The sequence below is a fragment of the Melanerpes formicivorus genome, unplaced genomic scaffold, assembly GCF_026170545.1.
Source record: "Melanerpes formicivorus ecotype bairdi unplaced genomic scaffold, bMelFor1.0.p_v2 SCAF_10, whole genome shotgun sequence".
NCBI classification, from domain to species: domain Eukaryota; kingdom Metazoa; phylum Chordata; class Aves; order Piciformes; family Picidae; genus Melanerpes; species Melanerpes formicivorus.
In genome coordinates, this window is record NW_027142362.1 from 7041281 (window position 1) to 7068508 (window position 27228).

A 27228-nucleotide genomic window follows, 5' to 3' on the forward strand; every position below is an offset into this window, starting at 1 on the left:
GATCTTTCCCACTTCCTTCTCTAGCTTGGCAGGGTAGAAGGCTGAACATTATAGGCTCTTAATTCCTTCTGGATAGAAAAAGGTGTTGAGCACTCAGAAAAGGAATCCTTGAGTTATTCCAAGGAAGAGCCTCACCCAGATCTTTATTGCTCAGAGAACTTAAAATAAATCCTAAGTATACAAGAAACAGTTAATAAGCAGCCCCATTGTCTGCAAAAGGTTTCCTAGCAGGAACAATGAGTGCTGAACTTTTTTCCAATTAGTTTAATCACAATGCTGCAAAGACTTGTCAAGGTACTGCACTTCATGCCTACCAGCTTCAGTACACTGAGAGAACTATGGATAAACCTCTGCAAAAGCAGGGCCCAAATTCCTCCCCAGAGAATTTGTTATTCTCCATAAGCACAAACAGCAGTGGCTGGAAGTGAGGAACCAATTGTGGGCACAGGAGCTGGGTGACTGTGCTCATAAAGTCACCTTTATACCATGAGTGGGGCATGTAAATGGGAGTGTTGCCTTGAACTCAGAGATGCTGGAGGTCTAGGGTGGCTCTTCTGTTTCCTTAATGGCAAAGCAGGTGCAAGAGGAGCCATCGTAAAGGACGATGCAGGAAAACCAGCAAGATGTATCAGAAAAATATTTATTTCATCACACTCACACAAGTCTTTACATCTTTGTACACAAAATAGACTAGATTAAAACCTGGGTTTCCTTGATGAAACCCCTTTCCCTGGGGAAAGGTTTCCAGTGGAAAACTCTGTGTGCAAGTCCATGCCCAAAACACAAAGCAAACAGAGGGACAGAAAGCAGAGCATTTTCACCTTATTAAATAATCAAGTTACAGCATTAAAATCACAGCCTGCATTTAAAGTCATGATTCAGTGATTATTTTTTCCTGTTGTTATGTGTTCTGTAGCAATGCCTGACATTCCTGCAGTGACCAGCACTATCAGTGTTTTCTGAAGCAGGATACATGACTGCACACAAGATCAGGAGCTGATTTCCCAGGACAGTGCTGCAAGGCAACTCACTCTTAGAAAAAAAAGACCCAGCAATGTCCTTATGGCCTGTCAAGGAAACACTCCAGAAAGATTGTTGACCCGTTAAAACCTCTCACCACAGGAGACCAAAAACTGTTCAAGTCCAGTTAAAAATGGTCATTTCTACTGCAGCTTCAAATGTGGCAAGCAAAGTGCTTAATCTTCTTTACTTACCACCACTCTGCCAGTGCAGACTGTTCCATGACACTGTGGAAATGGCTGGCTTTGGTGCAGCAGGGATGAAGGAAGAGTACTTGCCAAGCCACAGACTTAGCCATTCATCTGCACTGCTGGACCCTGCCTTGTTACAAAAGCACTTCAGGCACAGTCACCATCAGTGCTTTCTGCTCAACCACTGTGTGGGATCCTCCACACAGCCCAGTTTGTTCTGCCTTTTTCCCTTTGCTGGCTTGGACCCACTGAAGCATCTCTGCAGCTCCACAAGTGCTGGCAGATGCTTCTTGCTTTGGGGAGCAAACTTTGCTCCCCAGGAGCCTACAGGTGGCTTCAGGGACAAAGCAAAGCTGACCTGCACCTGGTTACTGCTGTAGTTCTAAGTGCATTTTAGCAATCCCTTTCCTTACAGGCACTGAGAAGTGTGGCCAAGAACAGGTCCAGCAGTGCACCTTCTTCCCACAGCCAGCCTCCAGCAGTGTCTCCAGGACTCTTAACGATGCAAAGGAAGGATTTCACCTTAGGAAAGAATGCATTGCTTTGCACAGGCAGAGAATGCTGGTTGAAAGTTTTGCTTTACTCAGTTCATTGTTCCTCTTTCACCTTTCTTCAGTATCTCTGTTGGTACAAAAGTCTTGTAGGCCAGCTTCTTATCCCCAGGCCTCCAGGCTTTTCCCTGCCCTCAGCTGGTGATGTCAGCAATGGTCCCATCATGCTTTTAATGTCTTAAGAGCTTTGGTCAGGTTACTGTAAAACGTAGCTATGTTTGCTGGGAAGAAGGAGTCCACCACCGACTGGGGGAGGTAGCCACCAAGATCAGTCTGAAAGAAACTGAGGAGCTGGGTCCTCTTTGGCTCCCTGTGAAGACAGCACAAGTGAGGTTATAGCCAGCAGTTTCAAAGCATTAAGAACTTTACAGGAACTCTCCCCTACAGTGTTTGACAGCAGGTATTTCCAAGTAGCTATTTCTCTTTAAACACCAACAGACATTAGTTCCAAATGCCAATGAATGTGGCTACCCCACAAGTCAAATCACAGCTAGACCAGGCCTTAATTAGCCACGATTCTGTTAATGAGTTATGGCAATGTCATGAACAACTGGGCACTCATGTTCCAGAAACCAGAAGCATACTCATATGTTCTACAGAATCTCTGCTTCAGAGGTCCTAGCATGATGATGGTTCCTCTAACATTAAAGACTTCCCTCTAGGACATGAAGAAAGACTAATTGATTGCACACAAAGGAAGAAAACACAGAGCCCCCAGTCAAAGGAAGACAGAAACCTGCCATTGCCAAGAGCTTACAGATCACAAATGGCAATGAGCACACTGCACGATGGCTAAGAAAGGCTGCAGAACACATGATGGTAGATGCATCACTTCTTACCCTGGGCAAGGCACACAGAAACAGCCACAGGGGTAGTTAAAGCCTCGCACCAAGTTTGGCTGAGGAGGACACAGCGGGTGCTCCACGTTGGTGGCTGTAAGAAAAACATTCAAGGAAAGTATCAGGGAAGACAGGAAAGAGTCCTTGGTGCTCAAAGCACCAGCTGAGGAGCAAACTCACTACAAGACAAACTATTTAGCAGCAGCAGTATAACCTTTTCAGCTTGGGGCTGTGCCACAGCAGCAGTCAGAACAGACCATTAAAAGGAACCACTCTGGCCATGGAATGAGAAAAATCAGAGGTGCTGAATTTAGAAACTATTGTTTCCTCAAGCAAGACACTGAGGGAGGTTCACTGAAGCTGTATTGAGTGACCCCTTCCTCAAGGGGTCATTCGAGTTACTTCCAATAGCACAGAGCAACATGTCACTTGACTGCTGAGAAGCTGCACTCCAGCAAGTACAAACATTCCCAGCAAGTCATTCCTGAACAGGATGGGAAAATGGGGCAGATGAAGAGTGAAGCAATAGAACCATTGCCTAGTAACAGGTCAACAACAGGATGAGAATGAACAAAACAAAGAAACACCCTTCCACGTGGCAGCAAGCCCTTGAAATTCAGCACTGTTCGGTTTCACAAGCACAATTATTTCTGCATACAGCAGTGGTACATTTATTCAATGGCTTCCCCAAAACCTAGAGGCAGTGCAGAAAATAATAAACCAGGATTTAGCTTAAATAGGACTCCTTCCAAAGAATGTAGAGAATTTCCTTAAAAGGACACAATAATGAATTAAACACTTACCCAACCTCAATAGCAAGGAAAGAAACCACAAGCCCACAATATCATCACCTGTCACATTGACTTATATACTCCAGGAACAACAATTTGGAGAGACAACTAATATTTTATTCTTCTGATCAGCTCAACTAATGAACAGCATGTCATTTGGTTTTTACATTGATCTCTGGTAGCTGTCGTTATCTCCTAACATAATGTGATCATGTTGAGAACACAAATGTCTTACCAGCAGACAGCATCGTCCCATCTTCATACTGCTTCATTAGCACCACATCCACAAATTCCCTCGGTGAAATAATCCTCATGAAAGCTGAAGGGGTTGTGGTTCTGCACACAGAGGCAGTCTAGAAGTCAAAGCAGAATTCTCTCAGTTGTGCTTTCAGAAGTGCAGCAGAAAGCTCCCAGTACTTTCCGACACGTTCAGTTACACTCCCCAAAGCTCATCAAGGAGTTCTGTCGGACCCTTAATTGAACAAAATGCAGATCAGCACCGTTCAGCACAGTCAACACGCACTATGGTGTGCTGATGAAAGACAGCTTAATGCAGAGAGATTGATAATGTGTTGCTTCTAGGTTGCTCAAGGGCAAATACCACAAAGGATGCTGAACAGCAGCCCTGGCAGATCTAGGCTCGTAGAACAGTTCAAATGCTTCTTTCCAGGAAACTAGCAAAGAGAACTTCTTTGTGCCATATCACAGGGGACACAACAGATGTGTTACACTGCAGACACCTTAACTCCACCATCCCCTCCTGTGGATGCTCGGTGGTGATAGGCTCCCCACTGCGCAGGTCAGCGTGACACACGCAGAGCGCCAGGCACTGCCGTGGTGAAAGACGGGGCCTGAATTAATGGCTGATGACAGGAACATTTCCCTGCTCTGCCCAGTCTGTACAGCTTTTAAATCTCCTCTTCCCCCAGGAACAGCTCGTTAAAGACGCAGTCTGTCCGTGAGGCACTGCAGCAGGGTCCGTGCAGAGCCCAGCGCTGCTGAACCAAGGCTCAGGCCACAGTAGGGCTTTAGGGACTTACATCGCTGACGGCTTCGATCACCTCGAAGTCCTTCACGTTTTGATCCCACTTGGTCCTAGACCCGCCGGCCACCGGCTTTATGCATTCCCAGACATCCTGGGGGCTGGCAAGCAGGGTCCCCTCTGCCCTGTATCTGTAGTGGAACGAAACGAAACCAAACCCCGCTGCTCCCCCCTGCCTGGCCCCAAGCGCTCCGCGGCGACACCGCGGAGGGCGATCCCTCCCCCGGCACGGCAGGACACAAGCGGGGCGCCGGCCGTACTCACAAGCTGCCAGCGAACTCCTTGGAGGGTCTCCAGGAAACCGCAACCTCGTTCTGCAGGGAGGGAGAAGCAGGGAGATGGGAGTGGGGAGGGAGGAGCAGGGAGGGAGAGCGTTCAGCCGTCGCTCCGGGCCAGCTGCCCGCCCCTCCTCAGCCGCTCCTGCCACGGCCCCCGCAGCCCCCTCTTACCGTGCGGCGGCAGCCCCGCCAGCCGTCGGGGTCCCGCCGGTACAGCTCCATCTTCTCGGCGGCCGTCTCGGCGAGCCCGGCGTAGTCCATCGCGCGGCAGCAGAAGGCGCAGTCGCCACCCGGCCGCTGCCTATGAGCGAGCCCGGCCGCACCGCCCCCGTGGGCCGATGTGGCTCCGCCTCCTCACCTGAGCGGCCGCCGCCGCCGCCTGCCCGCCTCGCCTGGTGTCGCCGTGCTGGGAGGGCGGTGCTAGCGGCTGTGGGCCGTGCGGGGCGGCCCGGAGCCGCGGGTGGCCGTGGCTTAATGCTCCCGGGAGCTGGCAACGGTGGAACGCCGTCCACACTCCCCTTACCCCCTCCCCCCTTCCTCCCCCTCGGGCAGCAGCCTGAAAGGAAAAGAGCGCCCAGCAAAAAAAGCAATCATTGGCGTGTAAAGAAGGGGTAAAATCGCAGTGGTATAGAATAGCATTAGGAGTAACGAAGCAAGGATTTTAAAGGCCCCGGACAGAGTGTTTTCCACAGTTGTGCTTACCGTGCTGGGATGAGGAGTCACCAGGAAATGCTCAGAAGATGCAAGATTTCACCTGGGAGGCTGCCGTGCATTGCTGCTATCACAGAATCCCCTTCACCGTGCAGGGCACTGAAGACTCACTCTTCTCTTAACCTAGTGCTGGTTCGTTTGAGCTTCACCATGTTCACGCTAGGCTCAGCAATCTGTCATAAATCACCTGTAAACAGCTGATCACCTCCCGAATTCATTCAGTGGGAGCATGTTCAGCTGTGACTGTGTCAAAGAGACAAAGAGAGCCTCCTCCAGCAGTTTTACAGTGCTTTAATTAAAGTTCCTCACGTACATAGCTTCTGATTTTCCAGTAGGTGTGTGTGGGGGGGTTGGTTTCCAATAGCATTATAGCAAGGAATACATGGAAATAATTTCCAACTTGTGCAACATAGCAGTTGTGACAGTAAAGCAAAGCAGGGTTAACAGATACACACAGGCTGTGCTTTTCCCACCTGGAGTGGCTGCAGGCATTGCTGCTGCAGGCTGTGCACTGTAGGTACTCTTGACAGGCTCCAGGCAGCAGAACAGCTACAGCATCTAAGCCAGCTGACAGCACAGCAAGGTCAGGGCACTTTCAGACATTTGAGCACACCAGCTCGTTAGGCTCAGACATGCCGAGATTGACACTGGTTTTTGGTTTCTTTTTGGTGAATTTGGGATACTTCTCTTTGCTGTGAATGACTTGGATGTACTGATCATTGCTGCTGTTCTGGGGATCACTGCTGGATTCGATGGAAATGGAATCAGATTCTGTTAGTGACTGCTCCAGCTTCTGCTTTGATTTTGGTTTCACACGTGGCTCAGGGTAGTTCAGGTGCACTTTCCTGTAGACATATGGAGGCCTGTCCAGATCTAGCTCAAAGCCATCATTCCAGGACTTGTAATGCACTCGGGCTAGGTCCTTGCTCATAAGAATGTGGCCATCACCATGTTCCCCAATGTAAAATCGTGGTGCTGGGTGAAGGTCAGACAGCGAGCGAGGGCGGTGAGATCTGCTCATGAATTCTCTCCTGAGTTCCTCTTCATCCTCCTCATCCTCACTGGGGTGAGGGGAATACACCTGGCATGGTGTTCGAACCACGTACCTCCTGACACTGCGTGGGTACAGCTCAATGATGTCTCCGGAGTCGTCCTTCCTCAGGTGCCTCTGGAGCCGCGAGGCAGTGCGCAGTGGCTTTCTGCGGGGCTCCTTTTCGTTCACCAGGAAATACCTGGCAGCACAGGGGCTACGTCCCACCACGACAGGAGCCCCTGCCTCAAAGGCCTCTGCGCTTACCTGCCGAAGGCCTCTCCTGAAGAGAGGCTCAGAGTGAACATCCTCAATCTGCTTCTTGGAAGGCACTGCTGTGTAGGGCTTTGCTTTGCAGAGCTCGCTGGCACTGCCATGCACAGCGCTTGAGTACCTTCAGGAGGCAAAAACAACAGAAGGAAATCTCGAGACAGACACCTATCTGTGGTGGTGATTAAAATGCACTGCTCTGGAGGTCAAGCACTGGCCTGCAATGTTGAGATTACAAAATTGACATTGTTACAAACTTTTTAGGATCAGTTTGAGAAACTAACCCTAGAGATTAGGACATGTATTTGTCCTTCCCTGGGAAAAGGCAGGAGACAGCTGACCTCTCAAATTTTGTTCCTATTCTGGCAACTGTTCTTTTATCTGATCACTTAGAAAAAACCCAACAGGTAACTTCAGTCTGATGGTGCCCAAAACTGGTTATCCTACAACTAGAAAGGCACAGGCATTCTGCACAGAGTTCCTTCACTCTTAGCTGTATTTGTTTTGGTCATGGAAAGGGTACTTTGCACAAACTAATTCTGTCCCTGAGGGGAAGCTCAGTATTCACCTTTCTCTAAGGTGTGTGCAGACTCCATCAGCTGCACCATTTCACAGAATCACAGAATGTTAGGGATTGGAAGGGACCTTGAAAGATCATCTAGTCCAACCCCCCTGCCAGAGCAGGATCACCTGGAGCAGATCACACAGGAACGCATCCAGGCAGGTCTTGAATACGTCCAGAGAAAGAGACTCCACAACCCCCCTGGGCAGCCTGTTCCAGTGTTCTGTCACCCTCACAATGAAAAAAATTTCCTCATGTTTACATGGAACTTCCTGTGCCTCAGATTCCACCTATGGTCCCTTGTCCTGTCATTGGGCATCACCCAGCAGAGCCTGGCTCCAACCTCTTGGCACTCACCCTTCATGTATTTATAAACACGACTGAGGTCACCCCTTAGTCTCCTCCAAGCTAAAGGGACCCAGCACCCTCAGTCTCTCCTCATAAGGAAGACATTCCAATCCCTTAATTTTTGTGGCTTTGTGCTGGACTCTGTCAAACAGTGTATAAAGGGAAAAGATAAGATCAAAATCATGGGTTAAATGCACATGTGAAAGGACAGAATTTCAGCCTCAGAGGTTGCTTGTGTAATAATACATCAATGGGCCAGAGTCGGACCTCTGCAGGCTATTAGGGCTGTTCACATATGAAGAGCTAAACTGTATCCTCCATATTCAGGGTTCTATAATCCCAGCTCAGTTAAGGGAAAGCTAAGGAACTGGTGTCACCAGCAATCTGAGTAGTACCCACAAATGGATCTACCTTTCAAAAAACTCCTCAGCTGTTTCAGTGTCCCAGACAGTCTGCATGCACAGCTGGTTTGTGAGCAGCCCCAGATGTGCCATGGCTGTGCTGCAGAGAAGCCACCTCAGACCCCACACTTGCCTGTTAGTGACCTGATCATTCCTTGCTTTCTGCACACTGGCTACCGAGGCAGATGGTGTCCCAGAGGCTGGAGCTGTGGGAGCTGCAGTAGCAGGTCTTGCAGTGTCAGCTGAAGGCACAGCCTGTGGCACAGACTGCGAAATGGTATGGATTCTGATGCCTTTGCTTGCGGGAGATTCAAAGTTCAAGACGCTGCCATTCGTTCGGGGTGTTGAGGACCAAGCAGAGGACTCCTGGCTGATGAGATCATTTTCTTGCTCTGGTCTCTTGTCATTCCCATCCAGATTTTGGATTCTGGCTAGAAAACAGGAATTATTACAACCATGCAGATCTCTGAGTAAGAGCTGCTGTATAAATGCAGTGGCTCAGCCACACTTTGGACAGGGAATCCAGTGCTAACAAACCCCCATGGCGTTCAGGAAAGACAAACTGGTGTCACTCTGGGCGACATGGTGCTGAAGGGGTGGATCAGCACCCTGTGCTACAGGGCAGATACAGCATACAGAGTTCTGGGTGTTGCATGTAGGGTTCCAAAGTGGGCAACAAGCCAGGGACTCTCTTCAAGTGCCCCATTTTAGTTCACAATGCACACCACTTCCACTGAGGTGGCTCAGTTCAGCAAGCTGGCACCAGCAGCTGTGCTGAGAAATTAAAGTGGTTTTGCATCCAAATGCTTTATTAATAGTGACATTTCTAGAGTTCACCATCTTACCTACTGCCATCTGCACCACCTTTTTCTTATCTTCAGTTCGTTCCTAAAATGCATTCAAAAGAATGGGGAGCAGTAAATTTTTATGGGTTAGAGAGTAAAGCCCCTGCTGTGTGAGGATGAGAAATACAGGACTGGTTTTACATTGTGGAACACTACAAGTTACTTTAGAGCTTTAATTAGTGCTTCACTGAAGGCCCACCAAATTGTATGTAGCAGTGCTCTGTGCTGTACTTACTGCTTGGATCTTCATCCTCAGTTGATTGTTGGTGAATTTCAGTGATCTTGCAATACTTTGTAGATAATAGATTAGCATGCTAGAAGTGAGAGAGGTGATGGTGAGTCACTGGCAGTTTTCTCCTTGGGGGTTTGCAGGTCAAAGTAATGCACAGGTTCAGTTGCTGCATTCTCTTCATGCTGTGGATCACAGCCTTCTTCCAAGCAAACATGCAGGAAAGAAAGCAATGCTACTGGAAAAAGATTTACCAGCAGCTCTGACTGTGCCTGTGTTTTTGCAGCTCTGTTCAATGTGCACCTAACCCTGGGTGCACTTCCAGCCTGCTTTTGTTTAAATCCTGGACATGCTCACATAAAAATGTTGGTAAACACTTCACCTTGTTCTCCCAGTCCAAGGTTACAGAACAGAGACATTCAGGGAAGCACAGCTGAGGTTGCAGGTTGGTACCAGTGTACTGTTGTGGACTAACTGGAATAGCAGTTTGTTTACACTGGCACGGCCAAGGTCAGATCTGGCCTGACACAATCTATTATGCTGGCTCTCAGATGAAGTCCTAGAGCTAGGCTTCATACCACAAACTTTTACCTATGTGGTTAAGCCAGCAGTGTCCATCAGTCAACAGAGCTACTTAAATTTATAAAGATCTTCATATTTACATGGCTGGGACCAAGCAGGAAGTGCTGCCTTGGTCTTTGGGATTTGTCTGAAAGTCCCCTGGTAGCACAAACTCTGCATTTCCTGTAGCTTACAGGGAAAAGATGATAGAAAGGTACACAAACAAGCAATGACACTTCACAGAGCAAGTGAATTTCAAACAGCTCAGAGCAAATATTAATTCCCAGCTGTGAACAATTATTTAGATACTAGAACAAGAAAGGACTTGCACTGGAAAGTCTGGAGCAAGTTCTATTGCATTAACACTCTGGAGCAGACCTTCCTAATTGATTTATCCTGTCTGAGATCAGGGTGGCTGAATGGCTTCTTTAACTGATAGAGCCCCATTCCCCATCATAAACTGATCTAATGACCATGAGGAAATGGAAAATTAATTTCTGAGAAGCCCTTGAGAGGGAAGAAGGCTCTTAAAACTTCCTGGAGCCAGCAGCACTGCAAACCCTGACACAAGATAGTGACCTTGCTGTCACACAGTATCCCAGAGCAAGAAATGCCTTTCCCAGCTGTGGTGACAGCCTGTTGAACAAACTCTCATTCCTGTCTGACCACATTCCATATTCAATGAGGTGGGCACTTTTCAGGTACTGAAAAACATCACAAAAGGAAATGATTTCATGAATTTAAAACTACTTCATAAAATTAGAGTAATGCAGTGTCTGTTCCCCAGCGGCACCACTGGACTCTGCAGAGAGAAAGCCAGCATTAATAAGTCAGGTTATGCTGCCTGGGAGAGCCAAAGTACTTACAACAAAAGCAGCAGTGCAGGGAGGACAACCACAGGGCTGCTGATGTAGGCAATCACTGTGTTGAACCACGAGGGGAAATCATTTTGAATCGTTTCAGAAACGATATCATAGATTTTTTCTTGTCCACTACAAGACAGGGGGAGGGGAAAACCAAAAAAGATCAAATTAAGTAGTAAGAAATCCCAGGCACACCAATTTGGTAAGCAGTGTTGCCCTGAATAAACAAAGGGGTTCATCCAGGAGGGCTTAGGAGCAGTACAGCCAAAGGGAAGCAGGATGAAAACTAAAAGCAGCTTGTTCACTGATTGCTTGGTGTGGTAAGTTTAGGCTGTCCCTAGGAGAATTTTCCACACATCTCGAACAGAAAGTGGTAGAATGTGAATCACAGAATTGTTAGGGTTGGAAGGGAACCCCAAGGATCATCTAGTTCCAACCCCCCTGCCGTGGGCAGGGACATCTCACACTACATCAGGTGTGTGTATATTCAGGATGTTTTCTTTTGGTGTGTGTTTGTGTGTTTGGGTTTCAGTTTGGGGTTGTTTTTGGGGGGTGGTGTGTGTGTGTGTGTGTGTGTGTGTGTGTGTTCAGGGTGGGTTTTGGGGGTGTGTGTTTGGTTTTCAGGGTTTTTGGGGGGGTGGTTGGTTTTCAGGGGGGGTTGTCTGTGGTTTTCAGGGGGGGTTGTCTATTTGTTTTGGTTTTTTTTCTTGTTGTTGCTGCTTTGGGGTTTTTTGGTTGGCTGGTTGGTTTGTTGGGGGTTTTTGTTTGTTTGTTTGTTCCCCCCCCCCCCCAAATCAATAATTTGGGTATTAATGAACCTGATTAATTTATTGTGAGAGGCTGAAGCAAATGTTTTCCATTTTCATCCATCCATCAGAACCTACCTGAAGGGACCACAGCTTAAAGATGGCTTGTAGCGAGCAATAGCAAAGATGGTTGGGAGCATGCACAGGAACAGCATGAACAGCAGCATGGCCAGGTAGAAGTTGTTGGACCTGCAAGGAGGCAAGACGTGCTTCAGATTGTGCTAATGGGAGAGAGAGAGAGGCAGCAACACAGGTGAAAGTCTGTATCTACCTAACAAGTTCAAGATGTACTTTTCTGAGAGATCAAAATCACTCTGCTGTGATTAGGAAGTCTGAAGAGAGTTTAAGGAGGCTCTTAGTGATCAAAATCCTATTTGCACTGCTTACCAGGCTGCTCCTGCTGCTGCAGCCAGAGAACTGGCTGTAAACACTGACCTGGCTACCTGCAGTGCCAGGAGCTGATTCATCTTCAAAACATGGCAGAAATAACTGATTCTTAAGAACAAAAGATGCCCTAAATTGTTTCCATTTTGAATAACAGGATACTCATCCTGAAGGGGGGGGGGGGGGAAATAGGGAAATCTGCTGTGAAATGCAACAGAGAGCAGCAGACACTTGGTAGCTTTCAAAGAAAGAAACATCCAGAAATGGGACCTGCAGCAATTAGCAGGTGTGGTGTTGTGCTCAGGCAGATGGGTGTGGAATGAAGCATTTCTGTGTTGGTTTAGGAATATTCCCCTGACATGTTCTCCAGTTCCTGCCTGTCTTTAGCTACCCTGCTCTATGAACCCACCAGTTTCTCAATAACCATCTTTGGTTTTGCAGACACCTTTGCTGTCAGTGTTGCTGTCAAATTTGATTGGCAACTTGCAGAGCTAAACCCCTTGCCATATTTTTTTTCCTGTGCACAGTGGACATTCCCACTGTCTGCACTGGATTTGTTCTCTATCTTCTGTCCTCCTTTTGACTAACCGAGAGGCTCTGAACACCTGCTGGTGCGGCACATTGCAGGTTAACACAGCCCAGCTCCTCAGGTACATCAGGCCAATCAATTTGAGGACGTTAAATGCTGGTAGGCAAGGTGAAAAGAAAGCTCCCATCCTGCAAAAAGAACATCACATCAGTACTTGGTGTTGCCAGAAGCAGTTTTAACAGCAAGAGAAGATAGCAAACAAGGGCATGGACCACAGCTCACTGTCACCAGACACACAGCCGAGTGCAGCAGGCTGCATCGCCAACAGCCTGCTTGAACAGGGCCCAGTGGAAATCATCAGCCTGCCTTATGAATCAGCCAGCAAAAGACAGTAAAACTCACTGTGGAGCACGTACCAGATCATCCCTTGGTTGTAGACCAAATGCAACACGTTCTCTGCAATTTTGAATTCTCCATATTCTGGCTACAGGAAACAGTGCAGGATGAATACCTTGTTTAAATCTTTTTATAGATCATTTATTACAAACATCTGACTGAAACAGCCTGCATACAGCAGAGAGCCTGAAACATCCAGATCACACACCAGCCTTTGGCAGGCACTGGGAAGACACTAAAACCTACTCTGGAGCAGGAAAGAATTCCTATCTAACTCACTTTAGTGAAGGAGAAAGAACAGTCCTCAGCTTTTCATACCAACAGCTTCTTGCTAACCAAATAGCACTCACCATACTTAAAGGGCTCCATGCTTTTGGTTGTGTCATGGACCACTGTGTATATTACAGATGTTACAGCTACAGAAAAGGAGATGTGGGGAGCAACTCCATGTCCTCTGTCTCATCCTTGGTTCTGGGACTGCTCTGTGGTCTCATTTTGGGAAGGACAAAGTTTTTTGCACCATGGGCTTGGGAGCAGGCTTGAGAAAACCATCCAGTGTTAACATCTACCCTGTGCCCTCCAATATAAACTTGATATGAGCTCTGCCTTTGCAGCTGTGAGCTACAATGAATTATTTATCTAATTAAAGGCTTTAAAAGACTTTCAGTACTCAGGGAAGGAGCCTACCCACCTTCAGCATCTTAGTTTGGTGAAATAAAGACTGCACTCACAAACTTGCTTTCTAGATCCCAGCACCAGCAATCACTCAAATACCGGACACAGAGCCCACGGAAGAAATCAATCAGCAGGATGCTTGCCACTGTGAAAATCATGTCGATGATTGAAAGCTTTAGCATCTCCTGAAAGAAATGGTCACACACCCTGAGTCCTTCTGGAAGCACATCAACTGCATTTACACTTTGTGTGTTGGCTCAAGCTTAGTATCCTGACAGAACATAATTTGAATATAATAAATTATTTCCCTTTTAGCTTTTCCTGTTTGATTTTTCCTTTACTTGTCCTTGCTCTAGCAAAAAGAACAAATATAATCAAGCTTGCTGTGTGTCTTCTGTTGCTTGCAGCAATAAAACCCTGGTCATGAAGGCTTCAAGCTTCCATTGTCATGACTGTTCTGGAAATTTGCCTAGCTGAAGAGAAATGAGCTGGTTTTCCTATGTACCCACTCAGTCATTATCCTGGCTGTTGTCATGTGTGCTTGCTAAGTGCTTCATGGTAAGATGTCCTTATTATTCGTAGAAAACAGAACTGAAGCCTGGCAAAAGAGCATTTGTACAGCACTAAACACTTTGTAGATGGTGAAGCAAACACAAAGCTTGTGTCTATAGCCACATCCCTCTGCACAGTATTTACACTTCCTACACAATCCTTAGATAAAGTCTGGAATTTATACAGAGAAAAGCTTTAAAGATGAGCACAGCAAAAGTGATGTTCACTTTTGTTTGGGTCTAGATGGATTAGGAATAAGCTGATGACATAATAAAGCAGTTACATACTTGACCAACATATGTCTCCCAGCACTGATCCTGGGGGTTCTGAGAGTTAAAGGAAGCCGTGTTGTTAAGCAGCGAGTCAGAGACAGTCAAGCCTTGAGTGAGACTCTCTTCCAGCGTGACAATGCTATTGCTCTTCATTTGTACATCAGGAACACTTGTAGAAAAGTTGTCTTTAGAAAGAGTTTTGGTTGATAAGAAGTGGGTGGAATTGCCTGCATTGCTGTTAACATCAGAGTCCTGAAACAATAAATGTGCCCAATTGGTGTTTTAACTCTACCTGCATGCAGGTGCCTGCAGCCTCTGCAGCACACACAGAGGGGTTCCTTAGTTTGCTTCCAAGTAGCACTTGGGTCATGGAATGTTAGGGAGAAAGTCTTCACCATAAGGGTGGTGAGACACTGGAGCAGGTTGCCCAGGGAGGTGATGGTAACCCCATCCCCGGAGGTTCTTAAGGCCAGGCTGGATGTGGCTCTGAGCAACCAGATCTAGTGAGAGGGGTCCCTGTCCATGGCAGGGGGGATGGAACTAGATGATCCTTGAGGTCCCTTCCAATCCTGACAATTCTGTGATTCTGTTAAACAGCTCTCCATGTACAGAGTCAGATGGAACTTGCAAGGACTGCACTGAAAGCTGATTTTAGGTAGCTAAAATATTTGCTTTAGAGTGATGGTTTGTTAATAGTTAAACAAAGCATGGCAATCTCTTCCTCTTGTTACACCAGCAATGGAATTGGTCCAGTCAGCCTAACAAACTGCAGGTAGTTGTAAAAGACCATAACAAACTTAGCTCAACTCGACAATCCTACTGCTGGAACATGTTTTGATCAGCTTTAGACAGACTTTCATCTGACATCACATACATCACAGTAAATGGAATTTTGTCTACAAAGCCTACTACCCTTACACTTTAGAGAATATCAAGTTAAACTTACAGTGACACTCATGCTGTCCACCTTGTCCAGGAGAGCGATGATTAAGCTGTAGAGGTTTCCCAAATACAGAACAAGAACCCTGCAAGCAGCAAGAATAAGATAGAGGCTACTGGTGTCATTTTCTGATACATTTTCTTGTCTGGCTGCACTAAAACATGGCCACAACACATCTCTGCTCTTCCTCACACACATCTTGTGTAATGCCCGTACCTGGCGAGCTGGAAGCGAAGAGTGGTCCTTGGGTGATACATTTCCAGAGCTGCCACGAGCTCAAAAGCAGAGGGTGCAATCATTGTGATAAGGGACACCACCACGCTTACCTGCAGAGCAGAGACAGGCAGGTTTTCTGCAGCTGTTCATTAGATCTGCACTACCTCGAGTGCTGACTGAAATGCTGCTGCTGCACAGGCTTTGGGGATTGCTTTTCGTGGAGGAGATGCTTCAAAAGGTAATTAATGACATTAGTGGTACAGTGCTAACCACTGATCTGGAATCTGTACTCCAGACATCGTAGCTTTAGAGTTGCTACTTTATTAATTACCATAAAAACTTCACCTGTGGGAAATAAGGGCCAGCATGTGAAATGAATGAGCAGCCTCTCATAGCTGTTCCCTTCCTGCTCTCACTATCCACTGGTTCCTCTGAACAGAAACATTCACGGTCACCCAGATGACATCAATAGCTACTGTCCAAGATTATTCCTTTCTAGTCCATTGGCCCACTGTTTGTTCAGCTCTCTCATGAGTGCAAAAGTAGATTTCTAAGCGACAGGAGAATTTATGCTTTGCCCTCACAAAGCAGGGGCCAGCCAGGCCTGCAATCTCTGTGAAATGAGGACCTGCAGCATCGCCCTGCTCCTTCAGCTCTGCTAACACCTTGCTGCAGAGCAGAGGGAGCAAGTGTGTGAAAACAGATCCAGGTAACCAGCACTCTGCCCTCTCATTCCTCATTTTTTCTGGCTGATCTCCTGCAGTTCACACCTCAGTGCACACATCAGGACAGCCTACCTCATTCTTTTCCCAGAGAGTCAGTTCCTTCTTGGCGCGCTCCAGCCTTTGGGATCGATCCACCACAAAGTATATGATGTAAATGCTTCCAGCAAGAGAGAGGAGCACAAGGATATTTGCAATGATTCTTAAACTGATAGTCACTGCCCTGGAAAGAAAAACAAAAGCCCCAGCTAGTACAGTAGGTTAGCTTATGGCACCAGGGGTCTTCTCTAAGATGGTTTATACAAGTAGGAGACAAGCAGGTCAGCACTGCTGTCTGCACTGAAGCAGTGCTTTGGCAGGGATCTCTGGGCTGATATACATACAAGTTTTTGCTTTTCTTCTTCTCCTGCTCTTCCAGTATAGCTTCCTTGAAAGAAACACAGCATTAGCATCTTAATAGTATTTAGCAACGATAATGCACAGATTTCACAGAAAGTATCAAGGGTTACAAAGTGGAAAAATTCACATCCTGGGACTGCAAATGGATAAAATCCCTTTGTCCTGCACAGCTTCTCAGGGGGCCTAAGGGAGCTGAAACAGTGAAGGAGATTTCTGAGAAACAAACACAGTGATCAAACCCTTGTGTGCTTGCAGTCATGGAGGTTCAGTGAGCTACAACCACAGCTTCACCCCACCACAGCTCTTTGCAGGATGTGCCTATCAAATCCATGTCAGCAACCCAACACAGAACTGCCCAAAGTTATCCTGATGCATTGCAATGGCTAAATAACTTCTTCATTTCATGAGAACATGCCAAATTTGGGAAATAAATTACTTATGATGAAAACCACATGGTGCTCTTCAGTTCTAAATGAAAACCACCTGTACCTGAAGCAGTTTCTAAGATTAAGAGGGCAATAAGTTGTCCCTGGACCCTTTGTTACGTAGAGGTGAAATCAATGTTGTCACATGGTTAACAGGGATTTGATTCTATTAACCAGGGAAACTGCATCACAGGCAAGTTTGTTTCTGTTATCTACCTTGTCACACATACAGTGGCACTAAAGAAAACTTCCCAAGAACACCACAATGGCCTTGCAGGGTCAGAAAGGCAGCATCAGCAGGCATGGTGTGACACCAACACCTCGCAGGGTTGAGATACCAGGCAGAAAGATCTGCAAATGAACACTCCAAACCAAGAGGAGATGCAAGGGAATGAGAGAAAACACTTCTATAGCTTACAGGATAACAAATCAACTCTAAGCAGTCTGAAGGTCAGTTGCTCACCCTAATGCTGTTAACTATGGCAGCAGCTTTGCTCTCTGCAGCCTCAGGGTTTCCAATTAAATAGTCCCAGGCACAGAAGAGTCTCCAGCAGAAGGTGTAATTCTCATCAGAGGCACTTGCCAAGCTCATTCTCGAGTTCTTTGCCATTCTGGAAAAAACAAAAAGCCTCACAGATACTCAGCTGTTGTCAGTGTGTGCAGATGGATTTGAAGGACATCACTGGTCTGGAGAATAGAATAGAATAGACCAGACCTTTGAGATCATTGAGTCCAACCTATATAGCTGTCAGAAGCCTGTAGAGTTACCAACATTTTGCAGTAGTTGGTGTCACTGTGGGCAGCTTCCTGAAGAAAATAACCCAAGTGAAGCTCAGAGCTTCACTCTGTTCTCGTGCAGAGGTGACTCAGTGTGGAAAGGCACTTTGGTACTGACAAGCAAAGCAGTCACACCTCACTAGAGCTATGCTCTTTAAACACATTTCAGTTTTATGATCCCCAGGCAGGATCCAGCTGGAAGGTCCCTCACTAAGAGCACTGTTACTGTAATTATAAGCTAGTTTGGCAAACCTGGTGCTCATGCACAAGATCTGCTTGTTTTCTGTGTGTTTTCACACTCAAAATTGATGTTTTTGTCAAATCCAAATCCAGTGGCATTTCACAGACCTTGGGAGAAAAGAGAACCCACCAACTCATCTCAGATGGGTAAGACAGCAGAGCATTGCAGTGCAGGAAATGAAATGAAGATTAACAGATCATGAAAGAAAGGACATCCAAAAGGACAGTGTTTAAAGGGGAACTGTAAGCAGCTGAGCAAAGAGTCAGGGAGCTAAGTCAGAAGCAGCAGAGCTGATCACACCCAGAAACTGCAGCTGTGTAGATCAGGGTCAGACATCAGAGACCCTTGACACAAACCAGCAGGTAGAGTAAAAATAGAGAAGGGAAGGTTTGACCTCCAAGCTGGGAGTGATTACACAGTGCTGGAGGTGTCCCTGTACTGCAGTACAACAGATAAATAGGTGTCCAAAGGGAAGGGAAAGCAAATCAGGAGAGGGTAGTGACCTTGCCCATCTCTAAGACTTGCATGTTCCTTGATTTATGGTCAGCTCTCTGCTCAGTATCTCCTGGCCCTCCAGCAGCACGGAGCAGCCTGCATTTGAATGGGGTGCCACAAACCAGCTGAAATAATGCACATGATATTCCCTCTGGGATGGAATTTTGGGTTTGGATTGCAATAGATGGCAATAATAATGCTGAAAGCACTACACTGAAAATACAGGTTTCTGTCACAGCAATATTTATACCAGGAAAGAGGGAAACAGAATAAGGCTTCTGTGAGAGCTGGGCTGCCTGCTACACAAAGCACAGAGTCTGTGGTGGGTGCTGTCCTTTTATAGACTGGGAAACTGACAAGATAGCAGAGACAAATGACAGCAAACTACAGAGCAAGCTGGAATTAAAGCCAGCCTGCCTCCTGCATGCTGGCAGGCTTGAACAGATGAATGGAGCTGTGCAGAATCAAGAGAGAGAAAGCAAGATAAATGCAGCACGAAGCATTGCCTGGACATACAACTTCAGGAGCAGCAATAAATGGCAAGTCTTACTTCTTCAAGAGGATGATGAAGCTGTAAGCAAACACTGCCATTCCTACAAGGAAGTAAGCGAGAGGCAGCCGGTATCCAGCTTTGCCAATCCTCCTGTCTCGCCCGTAGTAGCCGTAGAACAGAACAGAGTACTGGAGGTAGCCCTGCAAAGAGCAGAGCCCGTGAGTGAGAGCAGCAGCTGTGCCTACAGAACAAAGACAGCCAAAGAACAAAGAGTGGGTTTAGGCTTGCCCCTAGTGACCAGATGGTGTCCAGGTCTTGAGCAGATGCAATGTGCTCCTTGGGGATGGTCTTGCTGAGGGTGCTGCCAAACGGGGCTCCCGCCAGTAGCTGTGAAAGAGAGAGAAGGTCTCAGAAGCTCTGCAAGCCCATCTGACCGGGTGCTGCACAGCAGAACCCACCAAGAGCTGCCCACATAGATGAGACTATCAGGGTAGCAAGGATTGGGTCATTCCTAAACTAGAAACTAGGAGGAACCCTGCATTCACTGGCCACTAAACCAGGGGGATGGCTTTTGGCCATCTGTGGTCTTCCTATGAGGAAGTTTAGTGCTCTGTAGGCATCTTCCAAATGGCTGAGAAGTGAAGAGAGAGATCAGCTGAAACCATCAGCAAACATCTTTAGGAGTTATGTTTGGTTTAATGTAAGCATTTTGAAATTGATTCTGACAGTGTGTGGTCTCAGAATGGGATCTCAGTATGAAATCCCTTCTGACTTCAGAATATAAAAGATTCAGGTGAACCTATTTTTTATTTCACACTTCACTTCCCCGGTTTTGGGGCTCTTACTTTTTGTTTTACTTGAGTCAATGAGAAGAAACATCAGATGTTGCCAGATAACATTAAATCAGGCCAGGAGAGGCAAAATAATTATGAATAATTTAACAATGAAGCCTTACTGAGATGCAAGAGCTGAACAAAGTGGGGTCTGTACAGAACTTCTAAGACATTACTTCTGGTGGATACTAATCCAGAGCCTGGAGAGAGATGTGATGTTTTTGGGCTCATAAATGATGCCAACAGGACTTGAGGGTACTCAGAACCAGCTAAACTTTAGGGTTAGGTTCTCCATTTTAGTGATTAGACACAAACACGTTCTGTGAAAGCATTAGTAAATGTTTGCAAAACAATAACACTAACAGCAAACATACCTCAGCCTGTGGCAGAACAAACTCCTCCTTCAGTTATCTTAATCTCAAATTGTGCATTTCAAATTGATGCACAGCTTGAGGTGTGGCATTTAGAATCATAGAATCAATAAGGTTGGAAAAGACCTCAAAGATCATCACGTCCAACTTGTCACCCAAGACCTCATGACAACCAAACCATGGCTCTAAGTGCCACATCCAATCCCCTCTTGAATACCCCCAGGGACAGTGGCTTCACCACCTCCCTGGGAAGCACATTCCAATGGCAAATGACTCTCTCTGTGAAGAACTTTCTCCTTCCCTCAAGCCTATCAATCCCCTGCTGCTGCTTGAGACTGTGTCCTCTTGTTCTGCTGCTGGTTGCCTGGGAGAAGAGACCAACCCCCACCTGGCTACAGCCTCCCTTCAGGTAGCTATAGCCAGCAATAAGGTCTCCCCTGAGCCTCCTCTTCTCCAGGCTAAACAATCCCAGCTCCCTCAGCTTCTCCTCATAGGGCTTCTGCTTGAGGCCTCTCCCCAGCCTCGTTGCCCTTCTCTGGACATGTTCAAGAGTCTCAATGTCCTTCTTAAATTCATCCAGAAGGTGCAGGAATGAGCATTTTCCTGTGGCTGCCAACGCCAGCTGCTTACCTCGGGTAAGACTACGAACGCTCCTGTCATTATGGTGAGCACAATGTTGATTCCAAACAGCCATCTCAAGAAGATGAAGTAGGAGGCAACTCCAGACCCAAAATGACCTTAAATCACAGCAAACAGTTCTCTGAGCAGCAGTCTATAGAAGCTCAGACCAGCAATTCCCGAAGCATTATTTGAGTAACAAAACCAAAGGAAACCCTTTCTTGTTCACGTGGGGCAAGGAGCAAAGCAGAGAAACTCTTAACAGGGTACTAAGGGAAATCTAATTCCTACACCTGGGAACGTCTTGTGGTCAACAGTGGCATTTGTGCCAGAGGCTGCTCAGCTGGGGGACATTTGCACACATTCTGTTTTGGTGCTTAAGCACAGAAGTGTGAGCTGACTGCTGATGTCATGTTAAGGGCTGCTCCAATTGAAGGACTCAAGGACTGGATACTCAGGTCACAGTCACCCTGGGCTGAAGGATGCTGCACCATGAAACGGGAGAACCTGCAACCAAATCTTGCTGCATCTTCAGAACCACAACCAGACAAACTTGACCCCTCACTAAGACAATAAGTGAGAGCTATCTGGTGCTTAAGGCACCATGAAAAGAAGAAAATTAGAAGCTTCAAATGAAAAAGCCACTGCTGAAGTTTACACTTAACTCCCAAATATTATTTAATCCATTAAATTTGAAACAAAATAAACAGAAACCCCCAAACTTAAACCTCAGCCTTTTAGCAAGGGCTTTATTGGGCAATGCCATTAAATCTTTATACTTACTCTCAATTTTCTTTATCCTCATTTCCCAGGGAATAAAGATGACCACAAAGTTATATGCGAGTCGAATAAACTTCCTCCAAAGCTGAGGGGGGAAAAAAAGAGTAGAAAAAAAAAAAGAGAAATCTGATGTTTGTGCATGTGAAGACATTTGAAATGCAGAGTGTTTTGCTCATGTCTCTCTTCTCCTGTATCACAAGAAATATTACCAACAGTAATTACAGAGACCTTAGAGCACGTCTGTGGGTGAGGTGGGTGAAGCAAACCATGGTGGAGTTTAGAAGCACAGAAAACGTGGGGCTATAGGAGGCCTTGACTCAGCCAAATGCCAAGCAAGACAAGGCGTTTTATACACCCCTAAAGGTACAGGCAGCAGCCATCATTCTGCCTCTTTGGTGAGACCCCACCTGGAGTACTGCATCCAGTTCTGGAGCCCCTATTACAGGAAGGATCTGGAAGTGCTGGAACGTGTCCAGAGAAGGGCCAAGAGGATGATCAGAGGGCTGGAGCATCTCTCCTATGAGGACAGACTGAGGGAGTTGGGGCTGTTCAGTCTGCAGAAGAGAAGGCTCCATGGAGACCTAATTGTGGACTTCCAGTATCTTAAGGGGGCTACAAGAAAGATGGGCAGGGGCTTTTTAAGGTGTCAGGTAATGATAGGACTAGGGGGAATGGAAAAAAGTAGAAATGGATAGATTCAGATTGGATGTTAGGGAGAAATTCTTCACCATCCCTGTAGGTTTTTAAGGCCAGGCTGGATGTGGCTTTGAGCAGCCTGATGCAGTGTGAGGTGTCCCTGCCCATGGCAGGGGGTTTGGAATTAGATGATCCTTGAGGTCCCTCCCAACCCTAACAATTCTATGATTTTACACATAAGGACCACGAGGAACCAAAAGAAGCCATTTGGTGCCATTCCCTATCCTCTTCTCCATGGATGGGCAGTGGCAGAGAGGAGAAACTGCAGAGAAGGGCCAGGCAGCAGAAGCCAGCCCAGCTGGGTGTCGCAGAGACACCAAGCCTCTGTGTCACTGGTGAGGGAACCCCACTGCATGGCACTTAATTAAGGTGATTTCTAGAACAAACAAAAGAACAACTAACTTCAAAGTTAAGAGAAGCATGATGCCTTCCAGGAAATGTTGTTAGAGGAAAAATAAGGGTTGGCCACATATTAGGGACAATTTCCTACATGTTACTGATTTCCAGAAATTAGAGCCAGGGACTATTTGCAGTGGCCTAAGTAGATTTGATAAATTAGATTCAAATTCTTTGGGTATTATGCAAGCAAAAACCTTCTTTAACAACATCTTTGCTGTAACCCATTGCAGGTCTGTCTGCCAAACCACAAGCTAGACACATTTTTCAGCACTAAAGTATTGAGCTGTGGCCCCAGAGCCTGGGGAAATTGCTCTGCAGAGGATACTGGCATCATGTTGATGCTATCCCATTCCCTCCTCCCCTTCTAGCAGGCAGCACTATTTGTAGATTATTTGAGAAGAAAGCTCCTAGTGCATTAATAGAAGGACATCCATCCCTCACCACACCAAATTAGTCTGCAAAAATGTCATCACTAACTTCACAATAGGAAAAGAAAGAGAGGCAAGGGGAGCGGGGCAAGGGGAGCGGGGCAAGGGGAGATTTTAATAGCATCTTCCTCTCTCTGCAACGATCCTGAGGTGGAGATCAGGACTGCAGGACAACCATCAGCCTCTGTGGATGAAAACTGTAGATGACTTGGTATAGAAAAGAGCTGTCATTAAGACAAAAAGCAGCCATACCTCTGCACCAGCAGCTTGGTAACCCCTGGTTCTGGTGAGCCTCCCTTCGTACTTCAGCACAATCTCCTTTGCTTGTCTGCATGAGAAGGTGCAAGGTCACTCTGCATCCATCTCCTTACTCAGAGCCCCTTCTTCTGCACAAGCAGAAACCAGCAAAGGTCCCCAGTACTCTGAAATCCAGCTGTGGGCCATCTCACCATGGAATCCTTACCCAGGCAAAGCTTTTCTCTTCTCTGTTTTTGCTGATGCTTTAAAACCACTGAGAATTTTGTCTGAGGAAACTCAACATTCAAAACTTTCCTATCCCTTTGTGTTTTTGTTTTTTCTCTCTGTCCTTTTGATTCAAAGTCTTTGGGTGCTACCCAAATGAATAAAACCTGAAAAGGTCCCTGTTACAGTCTTGCTGATCTCATGTGGCTACTAGTACCTCTTCAGCACATAGGGTGTAGTGCTCTGGCAAGATGCAGAGGTGCATATTCACGTGGTCACCTGCAGTCTTTGACCTCAGCAGAATGTGGATGGGGATCACCAAAATCTCATCAAGAGGAGCGGGAAGGCAGCAAGTCACGGACTCTAAGAGAGAAAAATCTCTTTGCTCTCAGGGTTACACAAGAGCTCTACTGCTGCCAGGGATTCCCTGTGTCTGAGATGCCATCCTGGCATCATACAGAGTTTTAAGAGAAAGATGCCAGGCAAAGAGGACAAATAAAGCAATCTCCAAACAGATCACAATGTGAAATACCTGACATCATTTAAACAGGAGGCCCAAAGAGTTAGGCACTAGAAGAGTTAGGCACCCACTCTGCCACCAGCTTCTGTCCTCACACTGTGCCACTGTTACAGGCAGTTACCCTGAAAATGACAGGCTGGCTTTGATCTTTGAGACAGAATGAAACCATTGAGCTTTACATTTCATTCCTGAGCATCCCTCTTTCCTTAGACCACTGGACAGCTGACACACTGGTCTGACGGTTAATAGCCAAAGTGTGATTTCTTGCTCTCTTCTGCACGGTGACTGTCTCAGGGGAGCTACAGGTGTGCACAGGAGACAGCTTCGCCTGCAGGCTTTCCACCATGAGGCTGCTGCCTTCAGCCAGCTCTCAGACCTTGTCAGGGCACACTCCTGGCATGCTTCCCTAGCCACTCTTCCTCGTTTCATGCATAATCCCTTCCAGCTGACACTGCAAAACCCCTGTGGCTGGAAGCAGTCACAGTCAGTGAGCCTGAAAGCCTCCATGCAAACCCCTGTACCTGAGCGCCCTCAGCTTCTGCCTCATGGGCCACGGCCGGCAGCGGATGTTGGACATGACCTCCTTCTGGTACTGGATGTTCTGGAAGATCTGCTCTGGGTCATGGCTCTCAGCCTTTTCTTCACCAGTGTCCTCATCCGAGTTGCTGGCAGCCAAGAAAGTTAAAACAAGACCAATTAGTCCCATGCAGCTCCCCAGCAAAGTGCTGGTTTGCACAGGAGCCAACCTATCAAAGCAATGTAGAAGCAGGGAGCTAGGGAACTCGCCTGAGACAGGCTTAAAGCTGATGAATAATTTGGATGGTTTCCCCATCTCCAGGACGATCCTCTCTTCCTCCCCACCAGTTGCTGCTCAGTCATAAATTATCCCCACTCTTCACCACGGATCCCAGTCTTTACTCTCTGAGCCTTTGCAGCCATGCAGCTTGAACACTGTGCCAGCAGGACTCCGGGTATTTTTCTGGCCCAAAGTGCTGTCTACACATTTCCAGCAAGAGACTCCACCTGCAGCTATTCACTGTGTGGTGTTGGTCTCTTATTTTGATTATAACAATGATAAATTACTTTCTTGCTAGAACAGGGGAAACAGATGCATAGAGCATGGTCACCCTTTATTCCTCTCCCCTGCTGAGGGGGATGTGAGCATGGGACAAGAGTTACTCTCCCCTGTAAAAAGATTGATGAGTTTTCCTGCAGATTTCTGTGGGTGGCTGTCAAATCCCCTTCCCCGATGCTGTCACCACGTTTGCTAAGCTTCAGCTCTGGCAGTGCCCTGTTTGAAGCAGGGTGTTGTACGTGAAACAGCAGCAAGGTTCACTCTTGCAGATGGGTCTAAAAACTCACGGTGACTGTTTCTCCTTGAAGGAAACAAAGAGATCTGAAGTACCTTAGCAGCCACCAGCTAGGAAGGTTTCCTCATTGTTTTACTATTTCTGTATTTGCTGGGAAAGCTCCCTTCAGTTTTACTGAAAGAGCAACATCTCTGAATCACTTAGACATAAATCAGGACCTAAACCACGCTGTGTAAGGACATACTCATCAGAATGCTGCTCCATCAGTCCATGGTCCTGGCCCCTTGGTCACAGGGGACATTCAAGGGAAACGTGTAATTAGATGGCAGAAGTGGAGAGTGATTTTTTACCCTGCTATACCCTGACCCCAGTGGAGCTAAGCTGGTTTGTGCAGTGTTCATGCTGCAGAATGAAAAGTGAAAAAATCCCAGCAAAGGCATCTGAGACACGTCTAAGGAAAGAGAGAAGAGTGATTTTCCTCACGCCCCTTTCCACGTTACCACACTGCCTCAAATGAAAGGACAAGATCCCATTTCTGTGCCAGGTGAGGGACCCGAGGGTCTCTTACCTGTGGGGTGGCTCCTGGTAGGTGTAGATGCCTGCCTGCCGCTTCGCCGCTCGCTGCTTCTTGCAGGACTTGGCAGTTTTGACTGCAGCAGAGCCTGTGGCTGCTGCCATGGGGGCAGCTGCTGCCTGCACCAGGTGAAACTCTGCCACACGAGGAGGAAGCCTTCAGCTCGGCTGTCAGACGTCTGCTGAGCAGCCAAATGTTATTAGGCAGAGGGCAGTAAGCGGCTGCGAGCCCTGCAGAGCGCAGGGCTGCTGCCGGCGCCCCGTGCTTCAGCCTGGAGAGGACCTCCGCTGGCAGTGCCTGCGTGCCTTAAAGCGGCAGTGCACGGCAGCCCCTGCCAGGGCACTTGCAAACAAGATGCCCAGAAGCCAGGTGGGGAGCAGAGGCCATCCCACTGCACCCCACCAGCCCGTCTGGGTGCTGTTTGCAGTGAGTGCACTGGACCTGCTGCTGGGGGCTGTGCTTGGGAGAAAGACTCTCTCGGGTAAAGCCGGACAGTTTGCATTCACTAGCAGGAACGTGCAGGACAGCACTGACAGAAGGTGCAGCTGCTGCTCTGCCGGGTCCCTGCCCCAACCTCTCTGCATGATCTCCCTTTGTTACACCCAGATTTACAGCTTTTCTTTTGGAGGTATGAAAGGACCTGCTCTTCAGGTCCTGCTGCCCAGGACAGATTAACAAGCAATTCACCTTTCCTTCACAGTTGTGATACCTTATGCTCAATTCTATTAATTATTCCTGCATCATCTTTAACATATTCACAATAGGCATTGCCCAGATTATTGATCACAGCAATGGCTATGCCTAGAGATGAACCACTAGAAAACATTGCCACCTGATTCTCATTTCCCATTTCTTCAGCTCCACTACTTAACTGAACTTGTCACAGAATTCATGTAATAGCTACCCAAAGTGCATTTAACACAGAGAATCACTTCCAAAGAAAACCAATGGACTGGTGCTGTGAGCTTGAGAACCTAATAATCAATAATTATTCTCTCTCTTTCTGTATGTCCTGCAGCAAGTTCTTGCACTTCCAGGCCTCATTTCCCATCCTTGAAGAAGGGCTGCAATTCTGCATGTCATGGGAAGGATGCACACCATGCCTGTTGCGATGAGGCTAACAGATAATTCCACCTTTAACTGTCACCATGTGAGCATGAACTTCCTAATTCACTCAGAGTATCCATGTGGATGATAAAGCTGATGGCAAACAGCAGGTTTCAGTTTTGAATGGCTCAACCCAAGAGCATTAGCTTTGCTTTGGTGAAAGTCTACTCAAAGAGTAACCCATCCAGTCTAGGCAGCTGACTCACTGCACTTGCCAGAAGTCATTTCCATGGTGGGGAGGCCCCAGACAGTTCCAATAGTCAGCTCCAAGCCCAT

At 47.1% G+C, this 27228-nt stretch overlaps 2 protein-coding genes across 2 annotated transcripts; both read right to left on the reverse strand.

Annotated features, from left to right (window-relative positions):
- Positions 1 to 624: 624 nt before the first annotated feature.
- Positions 625 to 5023, reverse strand: STARD5 (StAR related lipid transfer domain containing 5). Its single transcript, XM_068143463.1, has 6 exons — positions 4884 to 5023; positions 4699 to 4748; positions 4433 to 4565; positions 3628 to 3745; positions 2602 to 2695; positions 625 to 2072 (listed from the first exon to the last, which is right to left on the reverse strand). The coding sequence occupies exons 1-6, from the start codon at positions 4971 to 4973 to the stop codon at positions 1925 to 1927; spliced, it is 633 nt and encodes a 210-aa protein (XP_067999564.1). The 5' UTR covers positions 4974 to 5023; the 3' UTR covers positions 625 to 1924.
- Positions 5024 to 5718: 695 nt separating this feature from the next.
- TMC3 (transmembrane channel like 3) lies at positions 5719 to 27228 on the reverse strand. Its single transcript, XM_068144337.1, has 23 exons — positions 27159 to 27228; positions 25840 to 25981; positions 24483 to 24626; positions 23232 to 23307; positions 21460 to 21541; positions 20689 to 20795; positions 19143 to 19241; positions 18912 to 19054; positions 17312 to 17459; positions 16408 to 16451; positions 16100 to 16247; positions 15303 to 15412; positions 15093 to 15171; positions 14162 to 14398; positions 13379 to 13507; positions 12668 to 12735; positions 12311 to 12439; positions 11417 to 11527; positions 10536 to 10661; positions 9115 to 9193; positions 8880 to 8922; positions 8168 to 8465; positions 5719 to 6847 (listed from the first exon to the last, which is right to left on the reverse strand). The coding sequence occupies exons 1-23, from the start codon at positions 27226 to 27228 to the stop codon at positions 6019 to 6021; spliced, it is 3441 nt and encodes a 1146-aa protein (XP_068000438.1). The 3' UTR covers positions 5719 to 6018.

Excerpts from the sequence above, each read along its gene's own strand:
- TMC3 (XM_068144337.1), bottom strand. The coding sequence starts at position 27,228 with ATGGGCTTGGAGCTGACTATTGGAACTGTCTGGGGCCTCCCCACCATG. Across the intron at positions 19,242-20,688 it reads CGTTCGTAGTCTTACCCGAG|CTACTGGCGGGAGCCCCGTT; the intron begins GTAAGCAGCTGG and ends TCTCTTTCACAG. Across the intron at positions 14,399-15,092 it reads TGGACAGCATGAGTGTCACT|GACTCTGATGTTAACAGCAA; the intron begins GTAAGTTTAACT and ends TTATTGTTTCAG.
- STARD5 (XM_068143463.1), bottom strand. The coding sequence starts at position 4,973 with ATGGACTACGCCGGGCTCGCCGAGACGGCCGCCGAGAAGATGGAGCTG. Across the intron at positions 4,566-4,698 it reads AAGGAGTTCGCTGGCAGCTT|ATACAGGGCAGAGGGGACCC; the intron begins GTGAGTACGGCC and ends GTTCCACTACAG. Across the intron at positions 2,073-2,601 it reads TTCTGTGTGCCTTGCCCAGG|GGAGCCAAAGAGGACCCAGC; the intron begins GTAAGAAGTGAT and ends CTGTCTTCACAG.